The sequence below is a fragment of the Mustela lutreola genome, chromosome 5 (genome assembly GCF_030435805.1).
Source record: "Mustela lutreola isolate mMusLut2 chromosome 5, mMusLut2.pri, whole genome shotgun sequence".
NCBI classification, from domain to species: domain Eukaryota; kingdom Metazoa; phylum Chordata; class Mammalia; order Carnivora; family Mustelidae; genus Mustela; species Mustela lutreola.
The window spans coordinates 147844039-147871017 of NC_081294.1; the positions used below are offsets into that span (position 1 = coordinate 147844039).

General features: G+C 43.2%; 1 protein-coding gene and 1 long non-coding RNA gene across 2 annotated transcripts in view; one reads left to right on the forward strand and one right to left on the reverse strand.

Moving 5' to 3' along the window:
- On the reverse strand, positions 1-16080 carry ARL14EPL (ADP ribosylation factor like GTPase 14 effector protein like). Its single transcript, XM_059175812.1, has 5 exons — positions 15947-16080; positions 7309-7427; positions 6918-7022; positions 4051-4190; positions 1-766 (listed from the first exon to the last, which is right to left on the reverse strand). The coding sequence occupies exons 3-5, from the start codon at positions 7011-7013 to the stop codon at positions 544-546; spliced, it is 459 nt and encodes a 152-aa protein (XP_059031795.1). The 5' UTR covers positions 7014-7022; positions 7309-7427; positions 15947-16080; the 3' UTR covers positions 1-543.
- Positions 15347-26979, forward strand: part of LOC131832600 (uncharacterized) — a 23998-nt gene continuing 12365 nt past the window's right edge. The window contains exons 1-2 of the long non-coding RNA XR_009354117.1: positions 15347-15577; positions 23069-23282. This is a non-coding gene — a long non-coding RNA (uncharacterized LOC131832600). The remainder of the gene's footprint in view (positions 15578-23068; positions 23283-26979) is intronic.

Below are 26979 nucleotides of genomic sequence, written 5' to 3' on the forward strand. Positions count from 1 at the left end.
TTGTTCATAAAAATTTTGCCAAGTGTGACCAGATTTACTCTGAACATTATCAAAACAGTAATAAGAAAATAAGATATGCACATACAGTACAAAATCACGAGGTGTGAGACTATTTTTCATTCAGAGAGCACTTCCGACTTGGAACTGGGGTAAGGGTCAGTGGGTCTGATAAGCTCAGGATTTTGTCCTAGGTAAGAAAAGCTCCCAGCTGCAGAATTCTGAAAATCATAAAACCACCTGGTCGCAGGTAGTAAAAGATGCAAGAGATTGTTCACCGAGAGCAGAGATAGGGGAGTCCCAGGGAGGCGATGCTGAGATCACGCACTGTCATTCTCTGGGTACAAGGTGAAGGTGTGCAGGATGACACAGGAGACGGGACAGCGTGACTGCCCCTGCTACATTGTTCTAACAGCTTCAGAGAACATAAGTCTTTGATATGCTTTCCCAGGATCTTCCCTACACCCTAAAATCTAACCCCCCAGGAGAAAGAGGATGGCTTAGCTGTCAGGAAGGAGAACCAAGCCAGCCCATGGGCAACAGCCCCTAGTCCGGGACCGGATAGGGCAGCGAGCTGACGACCTCCCCGGCTTCGGTGACAATGGCATCATAGACCCAGCGTCGGTTGCAACGGCACTCGGGCCCGCACTTGTTGGAGTTGCACTTGGGGCAAGGGTAGAAGCACCCCAGACAGTTCTTCTCCAGGCAGTCACACAGATCGGCGTCATTACAGATCAGCCTGCCACTCTTGTCATACTTCTTCCTAACTCTGTCGAGAGAACAGAAGACAGTACCAGTGTCCCCATCGGGAAGAATGAACCATTCGCCAGCCTCCTCCATAAATCCGATCCCTTTATTCCTAGGAACCAGTACCCGAAGGATTACCCAGCCACGTTTCCAAATAGTAGATGGCAGCCTTGTCCTAGGAAACTCAGCCCACGTGCCACATTTTCCAACACAGCTGAGCTAGTCACTGATGGGACCCTTTGTTTTGCCAGCACCCTGGGGAATGTGATATTCTATTGAAACCAATCAAAAAGAAGAGCTGAATAAAAGGTTCTTCCTATAAATTCCGGCCCTCCCCCAATTTTTCTTTATAAATATAATCATTCTTGATGGGGTTTTCCCTGATAAATTACACTCTTTTCTCTTTCTACCGAAAAGCACTCTAGTGAACACGATTATGGTTTTTAACGACTCAAGACAAACATGAGAATGGTCCGTGATTATGCTGTCATCATTAACAGAAGAACACACACACACACACACACACACACACACACACCCAGAGACACACACACACTCCTTTGGTAAGAGTGTCCAGGCGCCATGCTTCTTCTGCTCCTTTCTGATTCTGTTTGCTACCCAGCGTGGAGCGACAGGGCAGGTGACCAAGATGGTGGGCTCCCTCAGACGCTCTAGGTGAAGGCAAGAAGTTCTGTACCAGAGGGACACACCAGAGCCTACACCCCACTTGAGTCCCCACCCTTTCTGTGTCAGCCCCTACAACGTGTCCGGGAGACGAAAGCTGTCACAAGAATTCTACCACCCTCTCACATTCGGGCCCTTTTGAAATAAAGCGGCGTGAAAGTCTGAGGAGGACCAAAGCGTCTCTAGATAGTTTGTATCCTTTATTAACAACTGGGAGTTTAAAAAAAGGGGAGGGGGGTTGGCCCTCAGCTGGTGTGGTGAGATTATGAACTTCTCCACCCTTCATCTTGAAACAGGTGTTCACGTCTCCCCCCAGGTCCATTTAAGTAACGCTGTTCCCTCTTCTTCCCTCTCCTCACAGAGCAGGGCAGGCTGAGGAACCCTATGGAAACTTGCTGCCTGACTTTCTCACTTGGGCAGGATTTATATTTGACGCATTTCATCTGTGGGAAGAGGGCTCCCCACTCCCTCCCAAGCCCACCGGGAAATGCAGGTGTCCACAGACAGGAGACTTAAAATCCACAATGGAAATCATAGTCTTGAAGCCATGAAATTGCCCCATCAGATTTTGTCTTTGTCCCTTTGTCTTAATCCAAATATTCTCTCGCCTTAACTCAGACACCAAGAGGCAAATGTTATCATTTCCTGCCCACCGTAGGTCATCTTTTATAAAATTCTGAATTATCATACACACAAAAGAGTGCAAAATGTACATGTACAGAAAAAGAACAATAAAGCCAACCTCCACATTCTCACCACCCAACTTAATAAAAGTTGGGTGCCTTGCCCACTGCATCTCTCAACCCTGCCTTCCAAGAGGAACCACAGCTTGTTCTTATAAAAACCATCTCCTTCTGGGCCCTGGCTGGCTCGGTCGGTAGAGCACACAACTTTTGATCTCAGGGTGCTGGGGCTTAGAGTCGTGAGTTCAAGCCCCATGTTGGGTGTAAAAAAAAAAAAAAAAAATTCACCTCCTGGTCCTAGCTACATTTGTGTGAATTCCCAAGCACACTGCATTTCCCTACATTGTTATCTGTGATTCAACCATGATGGTACATTTAGCTGTTACTGAAATATTTTCACTTCTATATGCATTCTGCTGTAAGAATATACAAGTTTCTCATCTTTTTTTCATTGTGGATGGGCATTTTAATTATTACTATCTTATTTTCTTTACTATCATAGCAATGCTATGAGACTTTTGAACGTGACTCCTGGTGTACCTCTACAGGAGCTTTTCTGGGATACATATCCAGGAGTGAAGATGTTAGGTCCTAAGGAAAACAGGTAATAACAGGCTTTTTAGAGTGGTTGTACCATATTACGCTCAACCCATGTCCAGTGGCTTCATCAACATTGATATCATCGGACTAAATGCTGTCTTTCTGCCTCTCATCATAATGACGAAATGCTATATTCGAATGTTTATTAGCCTTCTCTACGAAATGCCTATTCATTGAGTGGTTCATTTTTTTCTTTGAATGCGTATCTTTTTCTTGTTGACTTGTGTATATTTTGGACACTGATCTTTCAAATTATAAATAGCTTCTCCTGTCTTGTGGTTGTCTTTCATTGTTTTTAATGAAATTTATGCCCATCTCTTGATCATCAAGAGATGGGCATAAATACTTAATTTTCATTTTGTCAAATTCATCAGCCTTCTCCTTCATGGGTTGCTTATACTTGGGATGTGCCAGCAACGGATGTGGGAAACAAAGGCAAAAGAAAATTATTAAATTTCCTTACTGCCTACAGCCCATTGACAAGTCCTTGAAACAGGCAGAGTGACCTTCCTCTAGCAACCCAGCTGCCTCGATGTTGATACTTTGCTAAGGGCAAAAGGCAATCTTAGCCCAATCCCCAGGACCCTGTTAGTCTACTTTCACATATAAAAATTCCTTTGGAAACTTCCTTTATCTCTACCACTTAAGATACGCTGGCAGTCACCCCCCAAGCATATGACCCACCAACAGACATCTGAAGGATCTCATGACTAAGGTTTTATTAGATGGTAATAAATGACCTTATCCCAACAATAGCTAGCTTCCTCAAGTCCTGAATACCTTACTTCCAAAATTCCTTAGAGACTCACTCTATCCCTAACCCCCTCCCAACTTGAAAGTATATAATGGACCTCTCCTCGTGACCGCAGTATAGCTCCTTCTGCCCACAGATCCTGTCCCTGCGTTTTCTTTCTTAAAACCACCTTTGTGCACCAAAGACATCTCAAGAATTCTTTCTTGGCCATTGGCTCCAAACCCCAACATCTTTCCTACATCAGTTATCATTGTACTTATGACATATCTGTACACATTTGACACTGAATCCATTCCCACAGTTATTATTTCTCCTTCAAGTGAAAACATTTTTCTTACTTTTAATAATCTTTCTTACTGAAGCTATTACTCTAACCAAAGGGCTTCTGAAGCCTTTAAAAAAAATTGATTCCCAGCTTGGGATTATTGTCTATTTCTTGAAGTTGCTAACTTCCAAACACACAGGACGATATTATACTTTAGAAAAGAGATTTTTAAAACATAAAAAAGGGGCAACTCTTCCTTTGCCAAGAACTCGTGCGTTTTGTAATCCCACAAATCAAATGTAATAAATCATGAATCTTACTTGTATTTTACAGAAAAATACTCATTCATCTTTGACATCCGAGCTTTCTTTTTCTGCTGCCTTGTTTCAGGATTAAAGTCGGCTACCTGTGGTCCGGGGTTTTGAAACGCCAAGCATTTTAACTGCCGCTCTATCTGTTGCTATGAAACAGACAACGTATTCAGAGTAAGAACAGGATAATTTTGTTTTATGTTGTATGAAAGTAAACGTTCCATAACTTTTGCCATAATGTCATGGAAGTACAGATATTTCACCTACAGAAATAAACAGCTTAATTTGATTTTCAAAAGATGCTATGAATTTCCTCAAATTAGATGATTCTGAATCAAGAAATCCATGGTATAAAATTTATATAATAAATATATATATAAGGGTACCTGGTATAAGTGAGGTAACGGTACCTAATATATATATAAGGTACTGAGTAGCTCAGTCAGTGAGCCTCTGACTCCTGATCATAGCTTGGGACTTTCTGGATTGTTGTTGTTGTTGTTTTTAAAAAATTTTATTAATTTATTTTAGAGACAGGGAGGGGCAGAGGGAGAGGAAGAGACAGTTCTTTTTTTTTTTTTTTTTTTAGATTTTATTTATTTATTTGACTGACAGAGATCACAAGCAGGCAGAGAGGCAGGCAGAGAGAGAGGAGGAAGCAGGCTCCTCGCTGAGCAGAGAGCCCCATACGGGGCTCAATCCCAGAACCCTGAGATCATGACCTGAGCCAAAGGTAGAGGCTTTAACCCACTGAGCCACCCAGGCACCCCAAGAAGAGACAGTCTTAAGCAGACTCCACACTGAGCGCAGAGCCCCACACAGGGCTCAGTGTCATCACCGAGATTGTGACCTGAGCCAAGATCAAGAGTTGGATGCTTAACCATCTGTGCCATCCAGGTGCCCCTCAACCTGGGTATTGATGAGTATGTTGTATTGATGTTGTATTGTTGCAAGTTCAAGCCCCATGTTGGGCTTCATTCTGGGCATGGGGCCTACTTTAAAACAAATACATATAAATATATATTTAGGCTTAAAAATATAAATATATATAAATATATAATATATACAAATATACATATACAATATTAAAAACAACCAAGCAGGGACACCTGGGTGGCTCAGTGGGTTAAAGCCTCTGCCTTCAGCTCAGGTCATGATCCCAGGGTCCCCGCATCAGGCTCTCTGCTCAGCAGGGAGCCTGCTTCCCACCCCATCCCCTAACCCCCCCACCACCTGTCTCTCTGCCTACTTGTGATCTCTGTCTGTCAAATAAATAAACAAAGTCTTAAAAAAAAAAAAAAAAAAAACCAAGCTGGAACAGAATTCCCTTTACACTTGCAAAATACCAGTTGGCTTCTGAAATCTGATGGGGATGAAAGTCCCAATTAGCGTTTATGGAGGACAGGAACAAGGGAGTAAAACCTTTCTGCAGCTGTTGGCTGGACATTCTCAGGTGGATTGTCTGAAATGTCTCAAGGCACAGTGAGAATCCAGGGGGCACACAGCCCCCTCCCCCGCCCCTGCCTTGGGTGTTCTGAGGTTCAGTTTCAGAACAATCACACCCCTGGGCGTGAAGACCCATCAGGGCTTTGCAGCTACCTGAAAGCTCTACTCTCAGTAAAAGCCAGATTTGAAAAGGAGAATTTTCCCAGAATGGCTTTCAAGAGCGTTAGTGGAACATTTCAAAAGACTTGACCTGGAGACATTTGCCATTGGAAAAGAAAGGGAGATTAATGGAGAAGACAAGCCGCAAAGTAAACCCTGATAACTTATTTTAAAACTGTAGCACATGTATCAGGAGGGAAAAGAAGGTTCTTCTGAAAGATTTTAGAAGAATATAATCTGAAGGGCCCCCAAACACACAGGCTGACATACAAATGAAATACGTCACCTGGAAACAAAAGGGAAACTTTGAAAGTGTGAATTTCAGTGTAACAGATTAGTAACAGAATCTCAGCCTCATATGCTATTTAGCTTAATAATAGTCCAGGCTGTCCAAAATAATATAAATACATTTCTTTAAATTTTCACCTTGGTATGTGTGGGGGGGCGGCGGGGGTAATAAACTTAACCTTACGAGACAATTCAACTTTGTACCGTCTGTTACCATTCTCGGTTCCCATGGCAAAAGTTCAGGAACAGAGAGACACGAGGGTAAGCCTTTCTGTGTCCAGATCTTGGCTCTGCCACTTGCTAGTGGTCAGCCTTGAGCAAGCTCTTACTTCTCTCAGACTTAGTGTCCCCTTTTTGCAAAACGGGGTAACAGGATTATCTTGGGAGAAGGATTTGGTGGATTAATATATGCAAAGATTTAGAATTACAGGGCGCCTGCGTGGCTCAGTCAGTTGAGTGCCTGCCTTGGGCTCAGGCCATGATCTCAGACTCCTGGGTTCGAATCCTACGTGGAGCTCCCTGCTCAGCGGGGAGTCTGCTTCTCCTTCTGCGTCTGCTCCTCCCCCCCCCCCCTGCTCAAGCTCACGCTCTCTCTCCTTCGAATAAATATTAAATCTTTAAAAACACAGGGGAGAAAAGTTAGGTTTTTTTAAAAAAATAAAAACACTGGACCCTATAAAAACACTATATTCTCCACAAATATTCTTCTCCAGGGGCAGGATTTTACTGCACAGAACACTGGGCTATAAAATCAAGGGAGGTGAGTGACAGAGAGAAGATGTGTGAAGTGTGACCAGCCCTGCCAGGAGAAGAGTGAAAAGTAGTAGGGGGGTAGGGGAGCCCCATCATCACAGAGCAGCAGAGAACCTTCCCCGTGAAATCCTGAGGGGACCCACATTCCACCCAAGTCCAGGCTCACCTCAGAGATCCCCAAGTTGAGCCCTCTCCAAATACCATGAACCCCTAAGATCCATTTGCCATACCAGTTGCTTTTGTCCAATCTGACAGTTTTTCTCAGGAGAACTTTGACCTGTGTGTCCCTCGTGAGTGGAACTGTTTTTGTCTGATTGTTCATTCATTTCTGTTCACTGAAAAAAATTAACCGGAGGGGGCAGGTCGGGTAGAGGGGAAGTAGGACGTATTAATATCATATGTCCGCGGTAACTTCATCCTGTAACTTTCTGGCTCTTTCCCTGTAGCTTTCTCTCTTGCAAAGCCAGGTTTCCTGAAAAAGCCATCAGCCCTCCTGGTTGCTTTTTTGCCACTCACTCTTAGATCTGGCATACCCAGCTCCCTCCCAACCCCGCCCTGCTCACACAACCACTTGACTGACATTCTTCTCTTCTGGGTGTCCCAGGAGCAAATCAAACGTACCTTTTACAGTTCTTGGCATTGAAGACCTTGCTGGAACAGGCAACACAGGGACCATCCACTTCTCTTGAAGAGGAGTATGAATTCTTAGACCTCTGTTCTTTCCCCCTTATGCTCAGTCCCTTGAAAAAAAGGAAGATGCACTGATGTCCTACATTCCCGGTAACACTGTGAAAATCTTATCCACTCCGGTGGTTTCGGTGTCACCCTTTTGCAGAGAGAGTTTCCCAGGGGGTCTCAAAAATCCCTGACCTCCTCACTCACATTTTCTGACAAATTTCTAGTACAATGGGAGCTCAAGGGAAGGCATCGATTTTCCATAAAACCCAGCTGCAGACACGCCTGGAATTTACTTTGTTGTACACACAGGACACCAAGACGTGTGTGTGACTCACATGAGGTCAGCACAAGATGCTAATCTCAAATTCACGGCCCAGGCTGCTCTGCAGTGCTCTCTCAGAAAGGACCAAGACCCACAGCCCTCTGATATTCTTCTCCCATATCCGCTACTGGTGCCGTCCTCAGGGCACTGTTTCTACCAAAGGAGCCTGAGTTGTGATTTACCAAGGAGGCCTGGGTCATATGGTGCCCCACTTGCCTGTGCGCTTGACGTTCCTTCTCTGTATTCCCAGGTTTGGGTCAGTCGACATTGACCGCCCACTCTCCAGTTTCCAGTATTAGGTCAAGAAGCTGATTTTTCTGGCTAAAATTAACAAGTCAGGAAATGACAGGTGTTGGCGAGGATGCGGAAAAAGGGGAACCCTCCTACACTGTTGGTGGGAATGCAAGCTGGTGCAGCCACTCTGGAAAACAGCATGGAGGTTCCTCAGAGAGTTGAAAATGGAGCTACCCTATGACCCAGCAATTGTACTACTGGGTATTTACCCTAAAGATAAAAATGTAGTGATCTGAAGGGGCAGTGCACCCGAATGTTTATAGCAGCAATGTCCACAATAGCCAAACTATGGAAAGAACCTAGATGTCCATCAACAGATGAATGCATAAAGAAGAAGTTTTATACACACACACACACACACACACACACACACACACAGGAATACTAAGCAGCCATCAAAAAATAAAATCTTGGGGGCACCTGGGTGGCCTAGTGGGTTAGGCCGCTGCCTTTGGCTCACGTCTTGATCTCAGGGTCTGCTCAGCAGGGAGCCTGCTTCCTCCTCTCTCTCTCTGCCTGCCTCTGCCTGCTTGTGATCTCTCTCTGTCAAATAAATAAATAAAATCTTAAAAAAAAATCAACTTGCCATTTCCAATGACATACATGGAACTAGAGGGTATTATGCTCAGCAAAGTAAGTCAGTCAGAGAAAGACAATTATCATATGATCTCACGGATATGACGAATTTGGGAAGCAAGACAGAGGATCATAGGGGAGGGAGGGAAGAATGAGATAAGACGAAACCAGAGAGGGAGACAAGAGAGGGAGACAAACCATAAGAGACTCTTAATCTCAGGGAACAAACTGAGGGTTGCTGGAGGGGAGGGGTGTGGAGGGATGGGGTGGCTGGGGATGGACACTGGGGAGTGTATACGTGCTATGGTGAGCGCTGTGAATTTTGTAAGACTGATGAATCACAGACCTGTACCCCTGAAACAAATAATACAATATATGTTAATAAGAAAAGAAGAAGAAGAAAAGGAAGCTGATTTTTCTTTCCTAGCATCCCTAACATTGATTTTCCTTGTCTTCTGCATGGCACAAAATCCACCCTCCAGATAGGATAGTAGAATTAACATTACTTACCCTTGACAAGGACAGCCTTAATGTTCCTGTCAGCTGGACAAAACCCCAGCCCAGGCTTCTCTTCCTGACTCTTGGCCCTGACCTCCTTTTCCTTAGAGCTTTTACTTGAGAAGACTCATCCCTGAGAATTCTTTCTCTGTCCCATTGAGATGTAAATCTTCTTTGAGCCTCTTGGCAGGTTTACAACCCAGGAATGTCTTCCTCAAAGATGAGGAGGCGTCCCTTTCTAATGTAATCCGTCAGAAAAATGGCGCCTACGTTCACCAGTCTCTGTGGGAAAGGCAGAAGCCTAACTTGCTAATTGGTGGGTGCCAATTAGCACACACAGGTGGCTTAATCACAGAGAACAACATTTGCAAACTCGGGAACAACTCCATGTGCTCCACACGTCCCATGATCTATCTCCCTTAAGTCCCTCAGCATTTTCCTTCCTTATTTTGTTTCACGCTGAGTTCACACAGACTTCCGGTCCCCCCAACCCCCATCATCACTGCCTTGAATAGAGTCTTCTTTGACAAAAGTTTAACTTTGTATGGTGCAGTTGTGACTTTGATGACCGCCCGTGCCATTTCACATCTGATCAGCCAAACATTCTTGGGGAGCATTTTCCAATATGTCTAGAGATAAAATCACAGGGGGCTGTTTGAAGAATTGGAAATCCCCTGTTCAAGAGGATTTCAAATTGTCTCCAATGTGACCTCTGTCTCGACTTCCTAATTAAGCTCTCTTTTCTAGCTTAACTCTTAACTCAGGCAAAAGACCTGGTGGGCAAGGTGCCCCCTGATGGGAACAATACTACCTCCGTGAGCCAGGAAGACCCTGTGACTGACCCCAAGACAATGACACACTTGACCTCTACTGCCCACGTGCTCTTACCCACTAACCTTTGTCCCCCATTTTCCTCCTATAAAACTAAAAGTATCTCTAGCACTTTGGAGATGGGCTTTGGGATGTTCATCCACTGTCTTCCCGGGGTTTGCCTCATGGAAATAAATCCTTTCTTGTTGGACCACCACCCGTCTCTCTCAACTTTGTACTTGGTCAGCGGACAGTGGCCAAACCTGGTCTGTTTGGGAACCCCAGAGTCACCTCTAGGGCCCAGTTACCCTGTCAAATTCCAGGCCTGGGGTTATAATGTGCAGAGGAGAATCTTGGTAATCTGTATAATTAATGAGCCCCACAGGTGAATCCTCTCCCTAAGCCATGATGGGAGAAGATAGGCTAGGGAAAGTCGGTAGAATTTTCTGCATCCAATCTTGTCATCTGATCCTAAAAGTATTATCTGTGTTTTCTTCCTACACTCAAACGCATCTGAACCATTGTAGTTGTGTTAATATTCCTAAATCAGATATTTCTTTATCTCATTCCTCTTAGAAGGTCTCAGTGACTTCCTTCTGCTAATAATATCCCACAAGCTCAACAAGGCAGAGAAGGTCCCTCATGGCTACCCCCAACCCATCTGCCTAGGCTCAGCTTCCCTCACACCTCCTTTCGGGCCAACCTTATGGGACCTCAGCACTCCCATTAACAAACACACCTCCCATCTCTTACCTAACTCAGCCCTCGGCCTTTGAACCTTCACCTGAGTTCCAGGAAGCCTCTAGAAACCTCTCCTCCCTCTCTAGTCCTTGAAGGCCCCTCTTCCCTGGGGCTCTCTTTGGTGGTTCCTCAAGAAAATTCCTCCTCAAAGGGACCCTAAACACTCTACCATGTTCATGTAATACATTTTCCTCATTGTGGAAATACATACGACCTTATGACCATCTTTGCAATCTAGAATTTTTCCTAAGACAGCATCCATGTAACCACAAGGGGAGAAATGAATATCTTACGAAAACCTTCCACCTGAGAGGCTTTTTATTTAAGTCCTCTCTGGAATACAGTTCTCCACAAATAGGTTTGTGGGGGATGGATCTTGCCCCTTTATATTCCAAATAAATCAAAAGGAAATTATAATCGAATTTCACTGGGGACTGAAATTTAATTGGATTTTATTATAAGCCCAAATTATCTGTCCCACAAAAAATTAGTAATGAAAATGTGCAGAATTCCCCCCCATTTTTCCCTGCTTAGCTTAGCCCCCTTAGCAAGACAGGGGTTCTTAACCGGAGAAGGAATGCAGGGCCCTTGAACTTGGATGAGGAAAGCATACAGTGCATGCTTCTTCCAACTAACCTCTAACTGAAATTCTGGCATTTCCTTCTATTATAAAAGGCAGACAACAAATAAAAACAATGCTAGCAGGACTTGTGAATTTCTTGCCTGAGAAAACGCAGATGTTTTCATCACCCATTAGAGCTGCTGTAGATCTATTTCAAAATGTTATTTACACTTCTCACTTCTTCAGAATGATGGTAGCTCTTAGGCCCGCTGCTCAGATGTATTTGATAGGTTAATAATGAAACACATGCATTACTGCCACAGATTGTTTCTAACCTTTGGTAAGTGTATTTCCAGATAATTGGTTTCCTTTGCAACCTTACAGATTTTATTCCCTATGCTTGAAAATAGCATCCCTGGGGCGCCTGGCTGGCTTAGTCAAGGAGGTTCTTGATCTTGGGGTCATGAGTTTGAGCCTCATGTGGGGTGGAGAGATAATGTATTTATTTTTTTTAAGATTTTTTATTTATTTATCCACTTGACAGTGAGAGAGATCATAAGCAGGCAGAGAGGCAGGGAGGGGTGGGGGGGAAGCAGGTTCTCCGCCGAGCAGAGAACGTGATGCAGGACTCAATCCCAGGACCCTGAGATCATGACCTGAGCTGAAGGCAGAGGCTCAACCCACTGAGCCACCCAGGCACCCTGAGAGATAATTTAAATAAATAAAAAAATTTTAAAAAACATTTAAAAAGGGCACCTGGGTGGCTCAGTGGTTGAGGGTCTGCCTTCGTTCGACTCAGGTTGTGATCAAGTCCCTCACTAGGCTCCCTGCTCAAGGGGAAGTCTCCTTCTTCTCCCTTTGGCCCTCCCCATGCTCCTGTTCTCTCTCTCTCTCTCAAATAAATACGTTCTTAAAAAAATAATTAAAAAATAAAAACATTATTCTAAACAAACGAACATTCTCAGAAATTGTCCATAGATGTCACAGTTGATCAAAGGGGTCCAGGACACAAAAGTAACATGAAGAACCCTTGCAGAGATGCAGGGAGGCCCCCCTGCCCCAACTTCCACTGATTATAGAGTCAAAAAACCCCCACAGATTCTGGCCACAGAAGAGGCTCATCTTCAAGCCCAGGGTCGGCAGCAGCATGGTCTAGCCTAGGTTCCTGCAGTCAATAGAACACAAAGTAAAGGACGTCAGTTTGACCAGCTCTGTATTTTGTCCTAACAGTACATCTGAATGCATCTGAAAGAACCGAAATACAGCCTAGCACAAAAAGAAGAGGCTCCCCTTGGGGCTGGGGTGGCATAGACTCTGGGAGGAGGGCTCCTACAAGCAGGGCCCAAGGATGAGACAACTCTTTAGTAGCAGGCTTGGGCTGGAATGGGAATCCACTGAGTCACTAAGAACATCAGGTAGAGTAGCAGACATTTTTTTTCTTCATAGCAAGCTGGACTTCCTGGAGGAGGCAGTTCACCGGGAATACAAGTTCTGTAATTCACCAGATCAGGGACCTTGAGAAGCTCTGGAGTTCTATGAGGTCTTTAGCTCCAGAAGTAGTCTTGATACCTTTCCTTATCACCGCCACCGCCCGCCCCCCACCTCCAGCAAGCCTGGAACAAGTACACAAGGCTCAGTAGACACCTCATGAATATTACGCTAGTGGATGCCAATGATTAGAGACCTACTATGTGTCAGGCATGGAGCTAAACATCCTACGTGTACTACTTCATTCAATTCCACGACAGCTGTGAATTAGATGATATCTCTATCGTTCAGACGACCAAACTGAGTCCCAGAAAGTTCCTTCTGGCCCCGTAGGTACACGTAGGCTACATGAGTTTGAAACCCAGATCTGTCTGGCTCCCTAGATGAAACTTTTTTCAGAGGGTTACACAGCGTTAAGGTTTGCTTTAATGATGGCCATCATGTCTACACAGGACGATGCCAAAGAAGGGGATGCAGTTCATGCCAGCCACACAGAGCCTTTCCAAAGAGAAACGTGGAGAAGGAATAAGGGAGGATATACGTCATAGAGCTTCTCAAAGTTGCCCCCACATCTCAAAGGGTGAGCTGAGAAAAGACTCCCACCTTAGGCACAGGAGCCCCACCTGATTTCAGGATGGAATTCTGAAGGCAGCACAAAAGAAGAAAGCCCTGAGGGGTGCCTGGCTGGCTCAGTCAGGAGAACATGCTCCGCTTGACCTTGCGGTCGTGGGTTCTGAGTGTAGAGGTGAAGGAGAAGGAGCAGGACGAGGAGGAGGAGGAGAAGAAGAGGAAGAAGAAGAAAGTCACGTGCCAACAAAATTACCTTGAAAATGCCTTCAGAAAATGCTACATAGGGAATAGATTGACCACAAATGAAGTAGTTGGCTTTTGCCAAGGAGCCTTCACAGATAAACTGTTGACCTTTAAACCTCAGAATCACATCCCCTGTCAAGCTGCTCGCTCTGCAGGGGCTTCGGGTACCGGGTCGCTTCAGAAACAGCTCTGAGTCAGGGTCACTTTCCCGTTCACTCTGGGGCACCAGTCACGGATGAGAACAAGGGCAAAATGGCTCATGCTTATGAAGCCCCCACCCCCGGCACCATACAGCTGGATTTTTGAGGGCTGATTATATCTTGCATAAGGTGGAAAAAGTATTTTTTTTTTGACTTTTATCTCTAATGACACTAGCAGATTATCAAAGCAAAGAAAAACCTGCATTTACATCCTCGCTGAAAAGTTGGCCTCTGCTTTTATTCAGGAGCTGATAAAAAGCCATTGATTCTGAGACACTCTCTGTAAGACACTCTGCAGAAAAGATTTAGAAAAGACTCCATGTCGACATCCACGGGCAACATTCAAATGCATCATGCAGTAGTGACTTCATGGAAAAGTTTTCATGAAAATGTGTGAATCAAAGAGCAGATTTAAGCTGTTTTAATCCCATCCAGTCTCCAGCCTTAGTTTCCTCTACTTGCTAAAAATGACAGGTCACTGAGGTAATTGACGGGTGAGATGGACCCCACCAGGGACGTGGGCAGGAGAGAGAAACAGCAGTGGTGCTGCTGATCAATTAAGCCATTCCCCTGCTGCTCCCTCCCAGCTCAGTCAGCTGTTTTCAAAGCCACAAAACCACACAAGAACCTCCCACAAAATCTTCGTGGCTATTTGTCTCTAAGAATGAATGGTAATTTGCATCCAAGCCTTTGGGAGTGCTCTTAAACAATGTAAATGCTTTAGAAACAGCTTGATTTACGAAATAGAAGTATATATCCTATGCTGTATTTTCTCTCTCTCTCTCTCTCTCTCTCCACCCCCCCCCCCCTCACACACACACACACCCTTCTGTGGCTCAGTGTAAAATAATGTGAAAACAGGGATAAGAGGGATGCCTGGGTGGCTCAGTCAGTGAAGTGTCTGATTCTTGATTTTGGCTCAGATCATGATCTCCAGGTCATGAGATGGAGACCCGTGTCTGGCTTCATGCTGGGCAGGGAATCTGCTTGAGATTCTCTCCCTTTGTCTCTCCTCTGCTTTCTATCTCCCTTGCCCCGCCAAAAAAAAACAAAAACAAAAAATAAAAAATAAAAAGTGAAAACAAGTATCCTGTATTTAAAGTAATTTGAGGGGATGCCCAGCACAGATGGGTAAGTGACAGGAGCACAGAGTGACCGAGAGCTGTTCTTCTTGCTGCCGGAATGTGGCAATCTGCCATTGCTCTGAGACCAAACCCCCTTGCAAAACCCATCGGGGTCACTGAGCAGATCCACAGCTATGAGGGCCTCTCCCCTCACGCCTTCCTCATAACCTGGATCTCCTGAATTATATATTTTCACCGTTCCCTGCAGTTTTAAAGATTATAAAAGCCAGAAACCCGTGTGTATAGTCAGCCCTGTCAATGCAAAAGAGAGAAGGAAGGCGATTCTTTTAAGGAGATCAGAAGATTAGTCCATTTTCAGCTGTAGGGGCCAAGGGCAGGCCACCCCTAAATGGACAACTGGATCATGAACATTATTTGAGGTAAAAGCCATCAAAACCCAGCAGATTGAAGAAAAGCTCTTTATCTCCCCTGTAACTGCCTGTTTGTACTAGGAAGAGAGCAATTAACAGACACTCCCCTCTACCTAAGAAACATACCTACATAACCAGGCAACCCCTTTGTTTTCCAAACATCTCCTCTCACCTTCCTGCCAATGGTCTTCCTCTTGTATCTTCAGCTGCCTGCCCCTCTCTTTAGCTCCTATAAATCTCCCATTGCCTCACTCTCTTTGGAATTCCCATGTCCATGTGAATTCTCTGTTTAAATACTATTACATTTGATTTTCTCCTGTTAATCGGTCTGCTTTCGATTTGATTCTAAGCCCAGCTAGAAGAATCTTGAAGGGTAGAGGAAATTCTTCCTTCCCTGACACAGCATTGTCCTGGTAAGTACACTTCCAACCAGTCCTCCCACATTTTAAGTGCGGAGGTTCTTTGCTCCAGACCCTGAACATTCTCTTAAGCTCATTTCTTTGCTTCCATTTTTATTTCAGTCCATGCTGCCACCAAAGGACCCCAATTCTCTTCCACTCTTAACTACAACACATTAATACGGCAATATATTTTCAGAGTCAACGTCTGGTGGCCACCTTTCGCCTCATCTCTCTCTCCCAGCCTCAGAGGGGATACGGTGTAAATGCACCCTTAGAAAAGGATCGTCTTTGCGAGGACTGATCTCCTGCCTCTGTCACCCCTTCCTAAGGACAGTTGCTCGGCAAGCCCCGTGGCCAGTAGCAGAGAGAAAGTGCACATACCTTTCTGCTGGATGAAAAAGAAGGAAGAAATCCTGGAAACAAGAGAAACTATCCTTCCTTGTTTCCTTTGTTTTGCTGAGAAACCGTAGAGCCCTCTGGGGAGAAAGCCACAAGGCCTCCAAGGTGCTCCTTTTTTAACAATGGCTGAGAGGCGGAGAGGTGGGAAGCTGGAGAGGTGGGGGCTGGTTGGTAGTGTCAACTCTCTCTTCCACTGAGAGCCTATTCTAAAATTATACCACATCAGGGAATGATCGTTCATCTGTTCCTTCTTCTGGTCTCGAGCTTTAGTTTTGACCCTACTTTTGAGTCTCATATGTTGACTTCAAATGTTCAACTAATATTAACACCAATTTCCCGCTGGCTGTAATTATAGTTCAGTGTAAATAGCACACACATCTCCACATAGATACACACACACACACACACACACACAGTATATAGAGAATAGAGTTTACATTATTATATTATTATATAATGTATATTATATAATTATATTAATACACTATCACTGTAAAATTGTATCTCTATATTATCTTTATTATTTATATTATTTATTTTATTATATACCATATATTATTTATATAATTTATATGTAACATATTATATATAATTTATACGATACATAATTATAGCATATATAATTTATATATGATATATTGTTTCTATTACATAATCTTTATGTAATATATTTCATATTATCTATACATTTTTGAAAAGATAAATGAATAAAATAGTGTTCTTGGAAAGAATAAGCAGAGGAAAATCTTCACTTATAAGAGCCTTCAACCCATCTGGCAATGCTATAAAACCTTAAGGTTGTGCCAGGATTAAATATCTTTGATTTAAACCTCACATCCATTAAGCAACTGCTCTGTTTTTGAGATTACACAGTAAATTTTGCACATCAAAACTTAAAAATATATACATTTAAGCTAAAAACCATATAGGAAAGAACTGCGTTGTCCCAAGAGAAAATGAAATCATGTTTATAAGTTGTGCCTAAAATACATATTAATCTCTAAATCACAGCCCCCTCACTACCGGCCTCTGCTTCGAGAGCTAGGATATTGTGCTGTGAGTCATTAAAACTACTTCATGGCGGTTTCATACCCACCCCATTCATTTGTGAATTAGAGGGTACAAACAACCATTTCATTCTTAATTACTTTTGGTACAAAGAGCAAGGAAAAGAAACAAAATCTTCAGTTAGAAGAGAGTTTGTGACCCATCCGGCAATGATACTATTCCTTATATCCGTGAAGTTACGGCTACATTTTTGAGATTGCACAGGCATTTTTGCATATAAAAAGTTTGCCATCTTGCCATTTTAGGATTGCCAATGCCATCTTGCAAATTAAGGACTGAAACACCTCAAAGCGGCTAAAAATCCCACCAGGCTTTTTTGCAATCACACCTTACAAATATACATTCTTTGGCCCACATTTGGCTTTGTTCTTACACACCCGACCGGAAAAGGGACTCCTCCCTGATTTTACCACACAAGATGAACACAAAGAACAAACACATTATGGGCCAAATGCAAGGATAGGAATCCTCTGAAAACCAGATGGTGGAAAGTCTTTTAAAGAATAAGGATTTTCACCAACCCAAAGTCCCAACTGAAAATTAAAAAAAAAAAAAAAAAAAAAAATATATATATATATATATATATATATATATATATGTATATATATAGTTCTAAGAAAGAAAAGTGAACCAGAGGATTGAAAATTATTGCTTCCTCTTAGTTCTTCAACTTAAGAAGGAAAACAAATCATACAAAATAATTATCCTGTATGATTTCCAAGTTTCTCCCGCAAAATCTACTAGCTATTCAGACTAATGGCTCAACTGGCAAATCTTCAGAACTTTACATCATGTTTTCAAAAAGATAAACATTTAATCATAAAAGTTGGAGTATTTTTTAAAGTTAATAATATCTTGCAAATTTGCAACTCCTGAATTTATTGCAATTTTTTTTTAAGTAGGCTCTATGCCCGGCATGGGGCTTAAACTCGTGACACTGAGATCAAGACTTGTATCTCCACAGACTGAGCCAGCCAGGCATCCCATTAGTGCAATTTCAACATGACTTCTGCTAAGAAAATATTACTTTTTTTCCCTTTAGATAATGCTCAGGGTTTTGGGAGTAGAAATGGAAGGTAAAATAAAACTGGTTGCTTTTTTTGAATGAAGGATTCACATACTAAAACTCCCCTCAGTTCACATACTAATTCCCGTTTGTGAGTTGTACTACCTTATTATAGTAATTTGTAGCTAGCTGCATGTTAATGTGAAATATACACTGTATTTTACAAGCAACACGGCTCATAAGCTTATTTCTTGTAGTATCTTTTATTGTTGCAAAATATTGGAATGCCTATTTGTAGGCATGGGATACAATGCATCTGTGAGAAAAGAGTGAGGAAGATGTATTCCTATGCAGGGATATATATGCATATATCCCTATGCAAGGATATAGAGTGATTACAGACTATAATAATTAATGAAAATGACAGAGTACGGTAGAATATCTACCCTCCATGTACCTATGCTCTACTAGTATAATACATAAGGATATGAGACAAGTTGTTACTTGTAGCCAAATAATTCCAGTCAACTCAATCTGATGTAGGGTGTGGCTTGGGAAATAATTAAAAAAGCCACCGGCTCTGAGAGTCGTCAGCATCTAGGGAAGGGCTGCCATGGGAAAGGTTACAGCTTTATCTGGCTAAATGTGTTAGCATCCTCAGCAGCTACCGAACAACCTCTCATGGGTTTGTTAGCCGACTAATGAAAAAAAAAAAAACCCAATTGAGAATAATTCTTATTGTCTGGGCACTATCGCGGTAGGTTCACTGTGGCTGGTGTTTGATTAAGTAAGGTGCTGTTACGCTATGAAACCGTGATGGGTTGTGCTTTTGAAAAGGAATCACCCAGGAGGTCCAGTGAGTGCATGGAACTCATAACCTGAGCCAGAAGCCATGGCCCCCTCTCCCCAGGTGGGGAGGGTGGGAAGTGGTTATCCATTACTGCTACTCACCCCATCATTCACTCAGCAGGCTTTGATTAAATACCTGTCATCGGTCAGGAACTGTGTGCAAGATAGCAACACCATTAAGACATGGCTCCTCTCCAGAGAGCTCACAAGTCTAGAAGGAGATATGTAATCAAAGACATACTACATGTGCATCACGATTGCTCAGGACACTGGGTGTTGGGGGGGGGCAGGGGAGGGATTGAAGAGACACATGGCTTACCCTGGGGAGGGAGATGTCAAGGAGGGCTCCCGAGAAGAGGTGGCCATTGAGTGAATCTTGAAAAATGAATAGGGAAGGGGAACATGGGTGGCTCAGTCAGTTGGGTGGCTGTCTTCAGCTCAGATCATGATCCCAGGGTCCTGGGATGGAGCCCTGCTCTCTGCTCCATGGGGAGTCTGCTGCTCCCTCTCTCTCTGCCTGACTCTCTGCCTACTTGTGATCTCTCTCTGTCAAATAAATAAAATCTTAAAAAAAAAAAAAAAAAAAGAGAGAGAGAGAGAGAAAGAAAAGAAAAGAAAAAAAGAAAAATGAACAGGGAAAACCAGGCAGAGAGAGGGCATTCTAAGCAGATGGAACTGCTTGGAGCAGGAGCTAAATGTAGAAGAAGTCTATGTTTTCTGGAAGGGTCCAGTGGGAGGTGGAGTAGTTATCTGGGCTATGATAAGGCTGAAACCTTATCAGTAGGATCTGTGTATTTATACAGACTCTAATAAATGTCTTTCCCAAGATGAAACTGTAGGGGTTGGCAGGCAGAAGGGAAGGGAAAAGAAAGGAATCGGGGCATGTACGTAGTTCCAAGAGCTCTAGGAGTTCTGTTCTGGAAAACTAGGAAATGATTTTACACCTTTTTTTTTTTTTTTTAACCCGAACAGAGATCAATGTAAGTTTATATCATGTGCAAGTGAATCATTTTTTTCCAAAAGATCATTTTACTGTTATTAGTGTTAAACTGACTACTATGACTATATATTTACCATTGCTATTAGTGTAACTATTAGGTAAATATTGCTGTGCTAATTTCAGGTGCTAATGTCATAGAACCTGTATTACTTCACGGACTACTTCCTATTCTCCAGACAGTTTGTATTTACCATACCTCAAATTGTTTCTATTCTTTTCTTTTCTAGAAATGCCTTCCCGTCATGCCTTAAAAAGATAATAGACATACGTAGAGCGTAAAACAGCTCTAAAATAGGCAACTTAGCATCTTGTATTAATTGCTGGGTTAGAGAGTGACTAGGTCGGGAGAGTAAAAATTTAACAATTTTGGGGATGCCTGGATGGCTCAGTTGGTTAAGCAACTGACTTGGTCTTGGCTTAGGATAGTGAGATGAAGCCCTGTGCTGAGCCCTTTGTCATGCTCCAAGCTCCACCTGGAACCTGCTGGAGATCTTTTCCACCTCCCTCTCCCTCTGCCCCACCTCCTGCTTTTACTCTCTCTCTTTCTAAAATAAATAAACAAAATCTTTTTTTTTAAATATTTTATTTATTTATTTGACAGAGAGAGATCACAAGTAGACAGAGAGGCAGGCAGAGAGAGAGAGGGAAGCAGGCTCCCCACTGAGCAGAGAGCCCGATGAGGGTCTCGATCCCAGGACCCTGAGATCATGACTTGAGCTGAAGGCAGCAGCTTAACCCACTGAGCCACCCAGGTGCCCCCAAAGTCTTCTTTAAAAAAAATGTAACAATGTCATTATCAAACGCAGTTATGTAATACAAGGTAGCCATTAAAATGATACAGTGGAAAGGTACTTGTTGGCAGGAAGAAAGATACAGTGTGATTCATTTCAAAATGAAAATCTAGAAGGTATTTCTTTTTTCCTAGAGACGATTTTGGTAAATCACATTTTCTAGGAGTTTAACCATTTTTCCAGATTTTCAAAGTTATTGACATAAATTTGTTCAAAACATCATTATGTTTTCTTTTATGTCTGAAGTATCTGTAGTTATGTCTTCCTTTTTATTCCTATTGCTATATCATGCCTACTCTCTTAAACATTTCTCATCCTGTTAAAGGAAAATCTTCCTTCCTTCCTCCCTCTTTCTTTTTTCTTTCCTCTTCTTTTTCTTTCTTTCTTTCTACATTTCTAAATTTCTGTCTGTCTGTCTCATCCTTCCTTCCTTCCTTCTTTTCATTCATTCATTCATTTCATTCTTAATTATTTTTTCTCTTTTATTCTTTCTATTTGGGGTATGTTTGTGTTATTTTTCTATTGTCTTAAGATGTATGCTTACCTTGTTAGTTCTCATTCCTTTTTTTTCCCTAATAAAAGCATTTGTGGATGTATATCTCATTAGGTCTGCTTCTGCCAGGTCAATTTATTTCTTATCTTTTTCTCTCCTTTTATTTCTTTTGAGTCCTGCGTATAATTTGATCTCTGCTTTCAAAGAAGAAATGTTTTCTGAACTTTTTATTCCATGTCGAAGTTTGTTCCTATTTTCTTTGTCTTTCTGGTATATTTCTTCTCCCATGTGTTCTTTATCAGTTATTTGTTATTTATCTTCCAGTGCCTCTGTGGAGGTACCATACGGATCTTTTCAGATTATCTGGAATCTCTGCATGGAGGCCATTCATTCTGGCTATTTGATGAAGGAGAACGGGAAGAGGGACAGAGGGACTGGGGAGATGAACCCGGGGGGGAACGTAACGGGAGAGGTATATTCACTTGGAAATTTTCCCACCAACCCCTTCTTGGGCATAAGGCTCTATACGTACTCCTGGCTTATAGTTAAGCTTAGAATGCCCCTGGTCCTATCACTGATTAAGGCTGGTACTCAGAGGGCTGACTACCATCTATCCTGCCTCCTACTCCCTACCATTCCAGTAGCAAAGTAGCTTGCCTCTTCATGTCCCATTCTGTTCCATTTTCTCTGTCACTCCTTGATGTCTCTCAGGCCCCAGCGATGCTCAGAAAGCCTGTATGAGGCTTGCAATTCCAAGGGTTTCCAGTTTCCCTCAGGGTGCCCCATGCAATGTGGAAGTGCGTATTGGTAAAGAGCCATAGAACCATACGTTTGCTCTCTGATGTCTTCCACAACTAGGTTCAAATTTGCCTTATTTAGCAGTAATTATTCTTGGACCGTGCTTTTCTGATGGCGTTCTGTTTCCTAGGTGCACAGAATAATGAGTTTTCAACTCTGTTTAATAAACCTGCCAGCCCAGCTTCAGACTCAAACCCGGTTTCTCGGCCTTCAGTCCTTCAAATCTTCACATAAGCACGACCATAGTCATAGCCTCCTAAAATGGGTCCCATTGTGTCCCTTTCCTCCTCTAACACCTCGGTGATGCTCTGTGATCCTCAGCACATATTTCAGGCTTCTGTGATGTGACCTAAGTCTCCTTTCCTTCCATCAACCCGACTTCCATTATTCATTCCTAAATGCCAGGACTGTCCCCACCTCCAGGACCCACTTGTGTTTTCCTTGTAGTCCTGCTGCTCGATTAGGATAAGCCCCCCTGCTTCTGTGTTTCCAAGCTTATATTTCTAGTTAGTTCTATACACATGCTTGTCCCCTCCTGGATCTCCAAGGCCTCTCTGTCCTATAATATGTGTCTCAGCAACTAGCACATTGGGGCTCAAGATACATCCACTAGCAGAGAAGCATGATGTCACATTTACCAGTGGGAAGGGTAATGGGGGGGTGTCTGTTTCCTGTGATTCTGAGCAATATTAGGCACTTTTCAGGATCTTTTACACTCCCCTAACCCTACCTCTATTCCACCTTGCCCAGTTAAACTGGAACCTAAAATTCCTGCCTCAGATAGGACAAGTGAATCACCCAATAGTCCCTCCCCACGAATCTTAGACCCAAAGTGGGTCCTCTCCTTTCACCTCTGCCACAGCCTAAACCAACACAGCGTTGATCTCAAATTTGTGTTAAAGAAGAAAAACAAACACTGACACAAGCCACAATGAAAAGACAACAGATTCTCATGTGTGTGTGTACAAGGAAATGTCATTAAGAGCAGCAGGTATCTCTGGGTTTTTGTTTTACCCTTTGTTATCTCCTACACGGACCCATTTCCTAGAATAAACGTATATTTTACAATTTTATAAGTAGTAATACGTATTTTTAAAAGGTCTCAGAATAAACGCCGTTCTCATGGGAGGTGCAAAATCAAGATGTCCAGCAGATGGCGCAAAACCTCAACCCAGAAAGAAAACATCCTTAAACCACTTCAAGAATGCGGTCCTGGAGGGCACGTTTCTCAGTGACCAAAGACCAGTCAAGACCGGCTCCAGAATTTTCATGTCCATTAAATATAATTTGTTGGACTGCTTCTACACCCACAGGTGAGTCATTTCATAGGTAAGTGATGGGCCTCTGAGAAGGGCATGTGTAGGACCTATGGATTCTGCAGAGCAAGGCCATGGGCGTAGAAGATCCTTGAGGAATGAACAAGTGAGATGTCAGTGTGAGGCTCTGGAGATCATGGAGTCCATTAGTTCTCAAACATCGTTTTGAGATTTTTCTCTAAATCCACCCCAACGTGTGAAACTGACAAAACGGGACCTGTCCTAACGAAATAGAGTTTGGGGACAAGAGCCATGCTGAGCCTTCCTTTGCCCGAGTCCTCCCACCCCCACTGCTGGCCGACATAATCAAGAACGCGCTATACCTCGTCAACAGCTATGGAATCCATAAAATAGTTTCAAGAAGCCCTAGAGAAAATCATTAAGGCAGTGCCATACTTTCAAGTTACTAGCGAGAGAAAGGAGTACTCAGAGGAGGAGACTTCCCAATTAGAAATGGGAAATATAGGGGCGCCTGGGTGGCTCAGTCCGTTAAGTATCTGCCTTCAGCTCAGGTCATGATCTCCAGGTTTCTCGGATTGATCCCTGAATTGGGCTCCCCACTCAGCGGGGAGTCTGTTTCTCCCTCTCCCCACCATTCCTGCACTCGCATATTCTGCCTCTCAAATAAACAAATAAAATTTTAAAAAATAGATCCGATTCTTGATTGGTTCTTGATTAGGTCTTGATCTCAAGATTGTGGGTTTGTTAGGTCCCCCAATAATAGGTCCGTGATTAAAGGAGCGAGAGACTGATACAAAGCGAAGGTCAAGCATCGAGAATCAAACTGAACATTCGGGGCCATGCCTCTTAGAGAGAGGGTGACCTCTCTCTGCTTCACAGACTAGCTTTTAAGGGCAAAGGCCATGTGGTTGGGCCTGGCCACGCATAGATGGCCAATGAAATTGTAACACACAGAGAAAGTTGCACAGTCATGTTAGGTCATACATAAGTGACCAATTGAATTATAATTTACCCTAGTAGATATTTGAATTAGCCTATCACCTTGGTCAGAATTGGCACCCAAAAGGCCCCCCAGAGGGCGGGGCCCATATTCCTTGGTAACTAGGGAGACAGTATGCATCCCCCCACTGATCAGATGTCTCCACCTGGCCTGACCCACCCTTGTATTTGGGCTTTGTTACCCGGGACTGTTTTCCCCGGACTGTTTTTGAGTAAGTCCCTTGGGGGAAGAAGGGAAGGGACAGTTTAAGGGTTAAACAACAAGGTTATTGCTTAACCTGGATGGAAGTGTTCTGGCTAACATAGGTCCTTACAGGTTTGGGCCCTGCCTTGGGCTCTGTGCTAGGTGTGGAGCCTACTTGAAAAAGAGAAAGAAAGAAAGAAAGGGAGGGAGGGAGAAAGAGAGAAGAAAGAAAGAAAGAAAGAAAGAAAGAAAGAAAGAAAGAAAATATATACAAAGAAAAATATCATTACTAGCTCTCGAAGAAAAACTCAAAATGCATCAACAAATTAAGCAGTCATATGTTGCAGGAATTTGACTTCTGCATTTAGAATTGCTATTAAATTAAATTTCTGATATTTTAAACTTTGGATTCACTTAAATCCTTTCTACGGCCGTATGGTTTATGAAAACCGCAGGAACAGAACATTTCAGCTAAAGCTAGCTTTCATGATTAATACGAGTGTATTCATGAGTTATATTTACATCAGTGAAGTTTACTTCTATCAAGAAAGTATCCTCAGGCTATATTTCCTGGATAATCTATAATTTCTTTAAAGTTTTATTTATTTACTTAAATGAATTTACTTAAATCACTACACCCAGCATGGGGCTTGAACTCTCGACCCCAAGATCAAGAGTCACAGGTTCTTGTGACTGAGCCAGCCAGGTGCCTCTGTAATCGACAATTTTCAAATTCACTTGTAAGCCAAAGCAAATCATGATTTAAAAGCATGAAACTTGTTATTTTAGAACTTTGATCATTCCCTAAAAATCTAGGTTAATATTGTTTGCAAAGTAGGTGCAACAACCTATTAAAATACATTTGCCTTAAGCTACTTTTCAATACAAGTCCAAATTTAACTTTCTTACACAAGTCATTCTTGGGAAGCGGTTTTTTTTGTTTTGTTTTGCTTTGTTTGTTTTGAATGGCCGCATCTGGGTGAAGCCCTGCCTGTTTTTCTGGGAGCTGACACCCTATTGCAGTTCTGGTCCACAGTAGGTGTGTGCGGATTAAAAGCTTTCAAATAAGGCTTGCCAGCATATAATAGTATCTTAACCATGTCCTAAATTAAAAGGTAAAAGAAAATCCCAAAGTAAATGAGGGTTGGCAGGAAACAGAGTGGGTTTTCAGTTCTGGCTTCTGCTTCTGAGGGTGCTGAAGCCTTAAGCCTTCCTTCCCCCATGTCTTAAAATCCGAACAATTCCACTGGCCAGAGCCAGTTGTTTCCCCCCGTATGATGTTAGGACAGGACTCTCCAAACACACCTCGGCTTTGTCATCTCTGCCAGCAGGGGGCGCTGTGGGTCACCAGAAGGCTGCCCTGGGGACAAGGGACTTGCCTGGTCCTCTTTGCTTCCAGCTCTACCAGCATCACCCCAGCAATGACTTTTTCTCTTTTACCTTTTCAGTTCCTTATACGTCAATTTTAAAAAATAATAAGTTCTTTCAGTCCGAAAAAAGCAAAGCCGGTTTGGGTTTTCCTGATTGAACCCTGACTGTTGGCGGCAGACTCCCAGGAAACAGACTGTCAAGGTGGGATTCTGATCATGCCCGTGACTTTGGACAGAGCACTGACACCTCCATCAGTCAGGTTAGTTACAAGGAGGTACCTACTGAACGAAGCAAGTGCCTCCAGGGACCCAGTGCCTGCTGGGTTTGGCCACTGTCGCTGCAAAGATGTCAGGTGGCTATTTCTGAGTGTGCTGGACGCTTACGAGAAGACTATGACCAGCTCGACTCTTAGAGAACCAGACACCTTCAAAGGCATTTCTAGAAGCAGCTCCTAATTCTCACGGGACCCAGAGTTTCAGCCCAAGTCTAATTCACAGCCTTCCAAGTCCAGACTGAGAGTCAGGCCACTGATTAAGGAGAACTGAGACCCTGAGATTTGCAATGAGGACACCCAGGGGGACTCCAAGGAAACAGAAACTCATATTCCTGGCCCCAGATTCTGCACGCCGCTAACGGCAACCTTTGTCCTTTATCCCCCAGCCCTAGGGGAAGAGCGGATTTCCATGCTCTAACTTGGGGGTCTTTTGCTTTTTGACTTCTCTTAATCTCTAACATTAAAATCACATCTACTGGACACACACCTTCATAGGGTATTTTGAGGAGAAGAGGAAGTGTGTAGGGCACACAGCTCAGTAGCTGGCTCGCGGAGGGTACTCACTGAGCAAGTGTTCTCCTGCTGGCCCCAGCTTTCTCTACTGCAAAACGTCACTTCTGGTGAGTAGGTCAAACTTCTCTTTGCGTATTTATAATAGGAGTGTATTTTCTGTGAAGTCTGGGGATGTGTTGACCCAGGAGCAGGGAGAGATGAGACCACCCACCTTACGGAAGAAACAAGTACTCTCCCCTTGCCTGGCTTTTGCAGCAGTTCATAAATACTGAAGCCACATTAAGAAGGCTTTCTGCTCGCTGCTGAGGTCCAAGAAACACCTTCTGAAGAAGATCCTACCTGTTTTCTGCTACGGGGCGTTCTTAGGACAATCTCCTAAAGGTGGCCTCACA